At 36.9% G+C, this 12,080-nt stretch overlaps 1 protein-coding gene across 1 annotated transcript in view; it reads left to right on the top strand.

Annotated features, from left to right (window-relative positions):
• The window catches only part of POLA1 (DNA polymerase alpha 1, catalytic subunit), a 305,080-nt gene that overhangs the window by 110,200 nt on the left and 182,800 nt on the right, over window positions 1-12,080 (top strand). Inside the window, 4 exon segments of the mRNA XM_073013830.1 lie at window positions 4,343-4,375; window positions 5,154-5,246; window positions 7,082-7,287; window positions 9,387-9,519. Of these exon segments, the coding sequence (XP_072869931.1) occupies window positions 4,343-4,375; window positions 5,154-5,246; window positions 7,082-7,287; window positions 9,387-9,519 (465 nt within the window).

The following is a 12,080-nucleotide window of genomic DNA, read 5'->3' as shown; positions in this document are numbered from 1 at the left end:
ACTGGATAGATTTGCTAATTAAATACTCTTTGTTCTGCTGCAGTTGACATTACAGGGTAAGATCTTGAACAATTATTCTCAACAGCTGTACTTTGTTAAGGGAAAAATTAACCACAAAGTTTATTTTTTTACACTTGAAGTTGGCAGATTTTTGAAATGTGCTTGAAAAAATTCCATCATCCAATTGGTAATGAGTAGATAAATATGCAGGTGTTGCTGTGAAATCGGATAACTGCAGACTGCCTTATTAATGAATTTAGCAAGCCTTTATAGCCCTGTTTTCTAGCCGTTAGCACTTATAAAGTGATTTTTCTGTCAGAATGGGCAGCTTTAATATTACACTTGTCACTTCAAAGTGAACTTATGAATGGTCATCTTGTAATCATGGTACCTTGTGTCTAGTAGACCTTTCTGGGTACTTGTGGGTATTTTTTAAAATGTGTTTCTTCAACGGGGAAAATATCTGTAATGTGTAAGTTTTTGATTGTTGGCTTCTAGAACATTTATGTGGTATGAGGCTTTATTTTATTTTATTTTAGAAGGTAGTGGGACATAATGAAAAGAAAATGAAACAAAGTCCAGCTTCTAGATCAAGCTCTTGGGCAAAATCTCAGAGCCTGATTTTCCTCATCTGTCAGTTGGGATTTATAATACTGTATACCCCTTAGGATTATTCACTTAGCATTCTATAAATGTTTATTAACAGCTCCCATGTACCAGGCCTCTGGTAGATAGTAAGAATTTGGTAGCTCCCTGGGTATCTAACAGCTGAGCCCTCCCCAGTGAGCAGTTTGAGTTGAGGGCTGGACTTGAGGGCAGCTTTCAAGTATTTCTGCTCATTACACTTGGATAAGCATTGGACTAGAGAGGGCACTGTGATACCCACCATCTAGAACTGCTTAGTGAAAAAACATGACAGGTTAGGGGTCAGACTGGTTGTGGGTTGTCTTGTATAGAATGGGCTGAAGAGTTGACAAACTGTAGTAAGGACCTTGAACCTGAGACAGAACATTGTCGTCAGCTACTCGTGAGGCCCACTGAAAAGATGGTAAGATCCACAGAAATCAGTACAACCTCTGTAGAGAGCTATTGGGTTATATTTATTTTTAAAAATTTGAAACATAACAACCTTTGACCCAGCACGTCCACTTGTCTTGTTACTGGCAGATTTGTATATTACACATGTATAGGGATTATTTGTTGAAGTATGGTTATAATGGTAAAGAGTAGAAACAACTTGTGTGTTCATTAATAGAACACTAGTTAAATAAATTACGTTCTATTTATACAATGGGGTACTATGTAGTCATTAAAAAATAATAAGGCAGGTCTTTATGTGTGGATTTGAAATAACCTCTAGGATAAGTGCTAGGTGAAAAAAGCAGTTGCGGCATCATCTGTAGTTTACCATTTCTGCAAAAAAAGACATCCACCAAAAGGTTTCTGCCACCAAAGAAAATCGTTTTGGTAGCAGTCCTCAGGTTATGCATGGCAATGGTTGTGAGTTGGTGACAGGATGGAGTAGGGGTGGATGATGGATCTGAAAGGTGAAGGTTGCCAGTTCACATTGAAGGTACACTCAGGGATGACATAGTAGATTTGGTTCATGTTGTGAAACAAGAGTAGAAGAAATTGGTTATTGAATATGTGGAGTTGTAGTAAAAGGTTGACAATCTGCTCCTCAGGTATTTTATTGAGGTAACAGTTATGTTATGGTGTTGTCTATTGTGATGAGGAAAGCTAAGTCTAGCAAACTGTGAGACGCAGAGGGTAAAGAGGACTCTTGATAAGTAGTTCTGTCCTCACTATGATTAATTTGCCTTGGATTGATCTCATTATTGCCCTTTCCCTAAAGGAATTGTCAAGTATTCTCCCACAATGCCTTTCCCTGCAATTTAAATGTTAAAAAATGAAGATGAAGTTGGGGAGAGTGAGTGTTTTTTATGTTAGCTGAATTTTAGTGTCTAGTGGAAAAGTAATTGGGATTACTACAGGACCTATTAGTCACCTGGCAAACAGTTTTTTGAGTGCCTGTTATAGTGAAGTCTGCACTTAGGCATCAACACGTGGTCTGACCTCCAGGAGCTTGTAGTCTAGTTTGGGGTGGCTAGGTGGGAGCTAATAACATAAAACATCATTCAAGTACTAGTAGAATAATGCAAACACAGATGAGAGGAGAGAGACAGGTATGGGCTGGGCCAGTCAGCTCATGCAAAGATTTGAGCTGAGGGTTGTAAAATTCAATGACAGGAAAAGGACTGGAGAAGGAATTCCAGGTAGGAGACACACTGCAAGAGTGAAGGCATGAAAAGATGAGTCTGTACACAGTTAACTGTTGGAAGACTGGGAGATTTATTCTGTCCAGCAAGAGGATCTGTGTAAAAGAATAACAGGCCATACAAGTGGAACAGTGGTTTAGGTGCAGTTGCAGAATTTGGTCTTGACCTTGTAGGCATTGGAGAGGCATTGAAAACATTTAGGAGATTGGTAATGATATTCAGGGTGAGTTGATGAGACCTAAAGCCAGTAGAGATGCGAATTGGTTCATCCTCAGTGACAACCTCATTTCCATGGAGTCAGACGCTTTCCACCTTGCAGCCGGCCCTGCTCAGCATGTTAGCTTGCACCTAGGAATGGCCCTTCATAGCCACGGTGATGGTTGCCACTGCTCCAAGCAGCCCTCAGTCTAAAAAGGTAGTCCCCCACCGCCTGCCCTCTCAAATCAGGAAGGAAAACCTTTCACAGAAGCATCCTACAGGAATTCTCCTTAAGTTTAATTGGCCAGGATTCTGTTCACATGCACACGCCTAAACTGATTGCTGTTTCCGGAATGGAATTGCCATGATTATCTTAGTCCAATGGTCCTTAAGCCAGCTTGCAATGTAAGAATACTGTCGGGGCCAGGTATTGTGTTTTTTGTTTTTTGTTTTTTTAAGATCCCCAGGTGATTCCACTGTACAGTCAGTATTAAAACCACTGGCCTACCCTAATCAGAATTCACCATTCACCACCCCCAGGGCAGGAGAAAGGGCTTCCTTGTCTAAGAACATAATATTAATACAGTGAACATCTGAACAAAACTGGGAGATAGTAATAAAAGGCAGAGGGCAATAAAAAATGGAAAGTAATGGATAGATATAAAAGATACTCTAAAGACAGGATTTACAAACCTCTGTAATAGGGAAGACAAGAAAGAAGTGACACCATGAAACTTGAGCTTAGTTGACAAGGAGGACTACTGAAGTAGGAAAAATAAATATGAATGAAATAAACCTTTATTTGGTCTATTGGAAAAGTGACCTCAGCTTTAGACTGATGCTTTGAAAGATGGGTGATAGCAGAGAGGCAATAGCATGGAGTGACTAAGGCCCCATACTCGTCAGAATGCTTGGGTTCATATCCTTGTTTTGTCATTACTAGGACACTAATTTCTCTTTGTCTTTTGGCATCTAACAAATGAGGTTATTAATAGTAGCTACCCCTTGGAGATCTAGGGGAATGAAATGAGAAAATGTACAAGGTGTTCCTTGCACAGCATCTAGCACATGTATTTTAAACACACACCCTCCCCCACACACCCCCCCACACACATACCCCCCCACACATACACTTTCTCTCTGAGTCCTAATTATGTCATATTACTATTTTTTAAGAGGCTGTTTGTTAAAATATGTGTTACTTCTGATCTGGCTCAAAATAATTTATATCAGTTTTTATTTCTATCCACATTGTAGACTAAATATCTCTGATCTATAGCTATATGGGCCTGGGGACAGACCCATTAACAGCTATTATCCTTGTTGGTCTTCATTCACTGAATGTTTCTTGAGCCCCACCTTTTTACTGGCTACTGTGGTAGCTCCAGGCAATATAGTGAAAATCTATCTACTCTCTTTCTTCAATGAATTTAGTCTAGAGAAGAATTTTAAGTGTAGTGTGCTTTTTTTTTTAACTTTTTAAGATCCTGAATATCATGAGTAAGAATTGCCAGATTTGAAATGCTTTGTTAAGCTTTTTTTAGGCATGCAGTTCTATTTAAGTATTAGTAATGAGAATAGTTTGCTTTTTTGCCATGTTATAGAGATATTTTATTGTGTGTTTATTAAAGATATATACCTGTGTATATGCGTGCATATCTCTGGCTCAGAATCAGCATAGAGGCAAACTTATTTTTAGATTACATTGATGTTACTGTTATTTTAAGGGCTGTCGTTAGAAAACCTTCAAGAGCTTTAGAAATATATGGAAATGGGAAATCATTGAGAGCTACCTATCTCTATGTGCTTCTATTTATGTCTTTATAATTGTGTAATGTATTAATCTTGACTTTTGTTTCATTTAGATTTTGATGCATACGAAAGAGATGGTACAAAAGGTAATGTTGAACATTTTCATTGTATAAAACTCTTAAATATCGTAACTGGTAATGTTTTTGTATTCAAGGAAAACTGTAACCCAAACAGACTGGAAATTGCTTCTTAGGTTGCCTAGTTTACATTTATAATCCCTCCTAAAGTATTACAGCTTTTTTCTTTTACCAACACTGATATGATCTAGCCCCTGCTTGAAGCCTATATGTGAGTGTTTCAAGCAAATTAGTAACAGTGCTAATTAGAGTTTATTTCCAGGCCTTTATACTGTATGTGCTCTAGTGTTGTTTGTTATGATTGATTTTTTTTGGCACTCTTCATATTCTACTAAATACTGTTTGCAACTGTATTAAGAATTTAATATGGATTTGTGCCCCTGAATTTATAGAATCCATTATGTTTCCGCTTCTTAAATTGCCATGACCACTAAGCATGTGGTACAGTGGATAAATATAGACCCCATTTCCTAGTCTTTTATTCTCTTTTTTCTCATTATTTAATTTGATATTTTGTTTCCGTTGAAACTAGACACAATTCTCCTTCCACTCCACTCTCTGTTTTAAGAAAATTTGAGAGATTTTCTTGATGTCAGGGTGCTTGCCTTTCTGGTTTATAGGGGCTTAATCTTCAATTGTATACCCTGACAATATAAATAATAATTAACATAAACTTTTGAAAAGTCTGTGGAGCCTGTAATTTCTGTAGTATGGAAAATCTTTAGTTTCATTGTGTGTAATGGTCACTGTGTTTTTGTTAATTTTTATAATTTTTGCTTTTTATTAGATGAATCTTGAAGTTATTTATGGAGATACAGATTCAATTATGATAAACACCAATAGCACCAATCTGGAAGAAGTATTTAAGTTGGGAAACAAGGTGAGATAATTTTATGAAATTATCTGCTTTACTTATTTTTGTGAATTCTGTTTTTAACATGGGACACTATAAATTCATGTATATATGAATGTGTGTGCTTCTGAAAATAATAAACTTGGTGTCTCTCAATTCTTCTATTTTTCTTTCTTTATTATTTTTTTCTGAGACAGGGTCTCACTGTGTCATCCAGGCTTGAGTGCAGTGGTGCGATCAGGGCTCACTGAAGCGTTGACCTCCTGGGCTGAAGTGATCCTCCTGCCTCAGCCTCCTGAGTAGCTGGGACCACAGGCACTCGCCACCATGCTCAGCTAATTAAAAAAAATTTTTTTTTGTAGAGATTTTTTTTTGCCCAGGCTGGTTTTGAACTCCTGGGTTCAAGCGATCCTCCCGCCTTGGCCTCCCAAAGTTCTGGGATTACAGGCATGAGCTTCCATGCCCAATCCTTTTGTGTTTTTTTGTTTGTTTGTTTGGTTGGTTTTTTTTGAGACATAATCTCGCTCTGTGGTCAGGCTAGAGTACAGTGGCGTGATCTTGGCTCATTACAACCTCCGACTCGCTGGTTCAAGCAATTCTACTACCTCAGCCTCCTGAGTAGCTGGGATTACAGGCGTGCACCATCACACCCCCCTAATTTTTGTATTTTTAGTAGAAACGGGGTTTTACCATGTTGGCCAGGGTGGTCTCGATCTCCTGACCTTGTGATCCACCTGCCTTGGACTCCCAAGTGCTGGGATTATAGGCATGAGCCACCACACCCGGCCCCCTCTTGTTTTTAATTTCTATTCCAGCTGTTTGTTTCCAGGATGAAATTCAAAGGTATTTATTTTTTTCTTTAAATGGTAGATCCATTTTTCCTTTGAAAACAGTCTAAGTGTTATATGTTTAAGATGTGTTCACGTTGGTACTTACTACATTGTGTGATTCATATGTCTGGTAGGATTCAGGTGCATTTTATACATAAATACCTACATACATATACACTCACAACTGTAATTTTTACAGGATTACTTAAAATATATTTGAAAAGACAAGGGAGGGGACATTTTAAAATAATCATTTGTAGCCTCTTAATAGCAATTTGCAATCGCAATTCACAGTGTTTTAGAAACACTTGCTATGTTAAGATATTGTCCCAATGAACTAAAACTAAGATACCATCTTACAAACTGACAACTTCCTATCTTTCCCTCCTGGAATATGTGGAATTTGAATGGTAATCTTCACTAGACAGCAAGCCTGGCACATTGTACTCATACTGGGCCTTGAAAAGTTGAATATTTTCCCTGGAGGCGATGTTCTGTGCCTTGACCCTGTCAGAAAGAGCAGAGGACTCTTTATTTATTTGTTCAGCATACAGTTGTTTGCTTATAGTCAAGGTGTTAAGGGAGATCTTAAACATTATTTTAATAGTCAAAGTTTGACTTCTTTATTTCTGGCCACATATTTACTTGTTGGACTATCTGTTCACTAACTAACTGAATAGTTTGAAGGCAGGTACTATACATATGTATTAAGTCTTTACGTTCAACAAAGACTGTTTGATAATTTTCATATATTACCTGGGGCTGATCTAGCCAGTCCTGTCCTTTGGTTGCATGGGATGATCTATTATTGTCTCTCTCTCTCTCTTTTTTTTAATCTATTTTTGTCCCTGCAGTTTTCAGTGTCTTTGCTCTATACCCAGTGTAATATCATGTTACATACAAGCCAAGTAAAATTCCAATATTGTATGACTTCAAGTTCTGTTTAGATTAACTCTTGGGAATCTGTAACATGTTTATCTTCTCCCTGTTAGATGCTTGAGAAGCTAATATTAATATTTGAAATTTTCACAGGTAAAAAGTGAAGTGAATAAGTTGTACAAACTGCTTGAAATAGACATTGATGGGGTTTTCAAGTCTCTGCTACTGCTGAAAAAAAAGAAATACGCTGCTCTGGTTGTTGAGCCAACGTCAGACGGGAATTATGTCACCAAGCAGGAGCTCAAAGGATTAGATATAGTTAGAAGAGATTGGTGTGATCTTGCTAAAGACACTGGAAAGTGAGTTCAGCTTTCAGTTTTGCTTTTCTTGTTTGTCTTTTAAAAATTCAGGTGTGAATGATGTAGAGAATGCTTATGAATCTGCCAAGCGCAAGAACACTTCTTTGTTATTTTTATTATTCATTCTTATTAATAATTCTTATTTGGAATGGAATTTTATAGGTAGATTAAAACTTAGAAAAAGCCAAATTTGCTCAGAAAGAAATGCTTGCTGTAAGATACATCTCATGAGTTTTTAACTCATGGTAAGGGTAAACCTTCACACTTCAGATCCTTGTAGAGTTGGTTTTGTTGATGTTGGTTTGTTTTGCTTTATTGTTACTATTAGAAAGTGCCTTGTTTTGTGGTCCTGAATCTTCCTAGAGTCTCTTTAGGAACATAATTATTAAGATTTTCCCATTTTATGGCTTAAAATGTTCTGGGATTCAAAATGGGCCATGGAGTGAGACTTTGTTCCCACCCGTATGATTTGTGTGTAAATGATTTTTACTAATACCAAGTTAATTTAAGGCTACTTCTCAAATCCTATGTGTACCTCAGAATTAGTAAATATCATGATTGACCTCCTAGCTTTGCACCTGAGACTGAAGAATGTGATAATAAAACCTGCTTTTTAAAGGGTCATATTAATGTATAAAGCACCCAATTCAAAATGAATTTTTAGGCCGGGCACAGTGGCTCAGGCCCGTAATCCCAGCACTTTGGGAGGCTGAGGTGGGCAGATTACTTGAGGTCAGGAGTTGGAGACCAGCCTGGCCAGCATGGGGAAAACCCATCTCTACTAAAAATACAAATATTAGCCGGGCGTCGTGGCGCATGCCTCTAATCCCAGCTACTGGGGAGGCTGAGGCAGGAGAATCGCTTGAACCTTGGAGGTGGAGGTTGCAGTGAGCCAAGATTGCGCCATTGCACTCCAGCCTGGGCGAAGAAGCGAGACTCTGTCAAAAAAAAAAAAAAATAATAATTTTTAGGTGCTTCATGTACCATCTTAATTTGTGACCTTGACCAATTCCAAAAGTAGAAGAACTTTTTTCTTTAAAGCTAATTTTCACATCGATTTTAATATTCTGAATGTTGGCATTTAAAAACTTGCTTTCTAGTCTTCCTCTTGCTGTCAAGTTGGGAGATTGAGCAATTATTGGTTCTGCAAAACTACTCTTGATTAGGCAAAGTTGACCATCTGAGTATAGGTCACTGTGAGCCTTTTACCAAATGTAAAACTGTTTGAAATGCTTCATTGCCCCCAAATGTACCCAAAGATGAAAGTACTTTGTATAGACTGTGGATTAGAGTGTTCTCTTCAGCTTTGTGTTTTCTAAGAAAAGACGCATCATAATAGAAGTAAATTTCTCTTGAGTTAGAAATGTATTAGTAATTAAAGCTATACAAATGTTTTTGTCAGGGTTCTTTTTCTGACAAATTATAATGCAGCTGTCAAACCCTCGCTCTGCATTTTCTCAGAAATGGATAAAATATTGACTTTCTTACTCCTTTCCTTTTTCTTTTTCCTTTGGGTCTGGTTGAATAACATGAAGTTTTTAAAGAATAGCATAAGGGAGAACACTGAGCAACAAAATGAAGGTGAAGAAAGAAAAATTTGAAATCTTTATTTTTTTTAAAAAAATTTATGTAAAGGGCTTCATATTTCTACACACCTAGCTCATGGTTGTTGTCTCAGGTGGAGATGATATCTTGATATCACAAAATAATATCTTGGTGCTTTGTGAGGAAAGTGAAATATTTGTCTTCTAAAATTTTAACTGATGAGTAGAATATAACTGCTTGTGAATTTTGTAATTGCATAAAAATATGAAACACATGCTTTTCTTCATCACATTTTATGTAAAATATTAGCTGCCACATAAAAAATGATCTATATGTTTACGGTCAAACCCGACATTATAAGGCTGGCAAACTTTCGGTAGAGTTGGTGTTAAAAAACAAATAGTAACTGCTTTTTCAACATTAACCCTCATATTAGCTCTTACTGTAGCTCTTGGCCACATGTTAATATAATGGCATTTCTCTTCCTTTCTTCTCCTTTACTAGTAAAATATGATATTAAAAAATCGACTGCTGTCTTTTTTTTTTTTTTGTAGCTTTGTGATTGGCCAGATTCTTTCTGATCAAAGCCGGGACACTATAGTGGAAAACATTCAGAAGAGGCTAATAGAAATTGGAGAAAATGTGCTAAATGGCAGTGTCCCAGTGAGCCAGTTTGAAATTAACAAGGTAAATGTAGCATTTATTGCTGAGCCCAGCTGCTGTCATGTGTTTTTCCCCTCCTTCAGATAGTTGAAGAACCACCTCATCCTTGCAATTGAAATAAATTCTAACTGGTGATGAAAGCTGCTTAACAACTATCTCACAGATTGAGTATTAGCATACCTCTTCCAGCCACAGGTACTGCCATGTCTACCACAGAGACCTTCTTTCTCTGGTCCTTACTTTAATTCTTGGAAGACTTGTTTCCAGAGGTCCTATGGAGTGATACAGTTTACATACTGGGGACTGGAGAACACTACTTTCTTCATAGTTCCCCTAAGTAATAGTTTGGGGTGTAGGCCTATAAGCTTATTGTGTGCATGTGTGCATTCATGTGTGTGTTTAGCTTCACAGATGGTGATCCTTAGAGGTGCTGTAATCAGAAGGCTTTTGGGGACAAAAGTTATTTAGGGATAGTCTTAGTTGTTGAAAATAGGGAATGATTTTTCTTACCTAATTTGAAAAACAGAATCTTGATTTCCAAAGTGCTATGTAATAAACAAAATGTTAGGTTACAGATTTTTTCCCATTTTAGTACCCTTATATATTCAGAAGCTAGTTTTGCAAATACCATGCTACCCATTTTGTGGTAGATTTCGTTGTCAAAGTGCATACAGAAAAAATTAATGAAAAAGAATCTAATACTGACAGTAAATGGAAGTTTTAGAATGAAGACTTATTCATAATACTCTGTGCTAATGTAATGCTTGTCATTTTTGTACATGTCTGTACTGTTGAAAACATTTTTATATTGCAGCAATTACAATGTTATTTAGAAATATATTTTCATTTAACATAAACATTTTCCCACATTTTTATATTACCTTAAAAATCAAATTAATCAGTGTATTAATCTTCTGTTTCACTGATACATCTTTAAATTTGTTGATTATTAAATGTTTTCTATTATAAATAACTCTATTGAACATCTTTGTTTATTTACCTTTTTGCATTTGGATGAATTACTTTATTTTAGGTTCCTTGAAGGAAAATATTTGAGTCAAAAGATGTGAATATCTGTATGATTTTTGCCAAATTGCTTTGTAAAAGGATGATACCAATTGATAATAGCTAAATATGCCAGTTTCACCACAGTTTTGCATGTAGTGGTGATGATATTTAAATAAAACTTTGCTACCATAATGAATATGAGGCTGTGTTTCACAGTTGCATTGAATTTGCATTTCTTTGATTCCTAGAAGGGATGAATATTTTCTTACAGTTTACGTTTATTCTTAGGTAAGTTGTTTCCTGTACCTTGACTATGGCATCCTTAATGTCATGAAAGAAGACATTTGTTTATACATTAGAAGGGGACAATGTTTCTTGGCACTGGCTCTCCACTTTAAGTGTTGAAGTGTACACATATTGGCATAGAGTCGCTGTGTCATCTAGAAAGCAATTTCCTTTTAGATTTTGTTTTCTTTCTCAAAAATTTATATGAGTAAGAGTTATGACTTAAGTCTTCTTTTGGTCAGTTTTTGCATCGATTCTGCATATTGTATCCCTGATCCTGTCTACCTTCCTAGAAACTTGGGCTTCTATCACAAGGGCTTCCAGGGATGAGTTTGGGAGTGTCAGTCCCAGCATGACTACATAATTGGCAAAATAACACTGAGCACATCTTCTTTAGGGTAGTGGGCCCACACTGTAATCCCCTCATATGAATGATGACACAATATTACTAGTGTGCAAAAAGAAACTTAGAGTCATAGGTATACTGACAGTGTCTGAGTTCTGATGAATAGTCTGCATTCTTTTAAGTTTTTATTGAAATTTCTAGACTTATGTAAAAGTAGAGAGCATGGTATCATGAATCCTCATGTATTCATCACTCAGCTTCAATAATTATCAACTTGTAGTGACATTTTATTATTACCAATAACAATAATAGTTAATACTTAGCATCTAGTATGATAGGGGCTATGAATACATTTTTCTGTGGCAGAACTGAAACTGTGACTTACTGTCTTTATATTCTCCATATCACTTAGCATAGCCATTGGCAAATAGTAGTTGTTCAGTAAGCATTGAAAGAATTCATTTGCTTGTTTAATCATCCATTCAACAAACATGGAGTACCTCTTATGTATACAGTGCTGATTCTGGGATATAAAGTTGAATAAGGAATGCACGGTCCATATTTTCAAAATGCTGATGGTCTATTAAAAGTATTTACTGTCGGCCGGGTGCGGTGGCTTGTGCCTGTAATCCCAGCACTTTGGGAGGCCGAGGCGGGTGGATCGTGAGGTCAGGAGTTCAAGACCAGCCTGACCAACATGGTGAAACCTCATCTTTACTAAAAAATACAAAAATTAGCCGGGCGAGGTGACAGGCGCCTGTAATCCCAGCTGCTCAGGAGGCTGAGGCAGGAGAATCGCTTAAACCTGGGAAACAGAGATTGCAGTGAGCTGAGATCGCGCCCCCGCACTCTAGCCTGGGTGAAAGAGCAAGACTCCGTCTCACAAAAAAAAAAGAAAAGAAAAAGAAAAATGTATTTACTGTCCCATTATTCTTAACTTTTATTT

Source organism: Chlorocebus sabaeus, chromosome X (assembly GCF_047675955.1).
Source record: "Chlorocebus sabaeus isolate Y175 chromosome X, mChlSab1.0.hap1, whole genome shotgun sequence".
Lineage (NCBI taxonomy): Eukaryota > Metazoa > Chordata > Mammalia > Primates > Cercopithecidae > Chlorocebus > Chlorocebus sabaeus.
The sequence above is the reverse complement of the archived record's forward strand: the minus strand, read 5'-3'. Positions and strand labels throughout refer to the sequence as shown.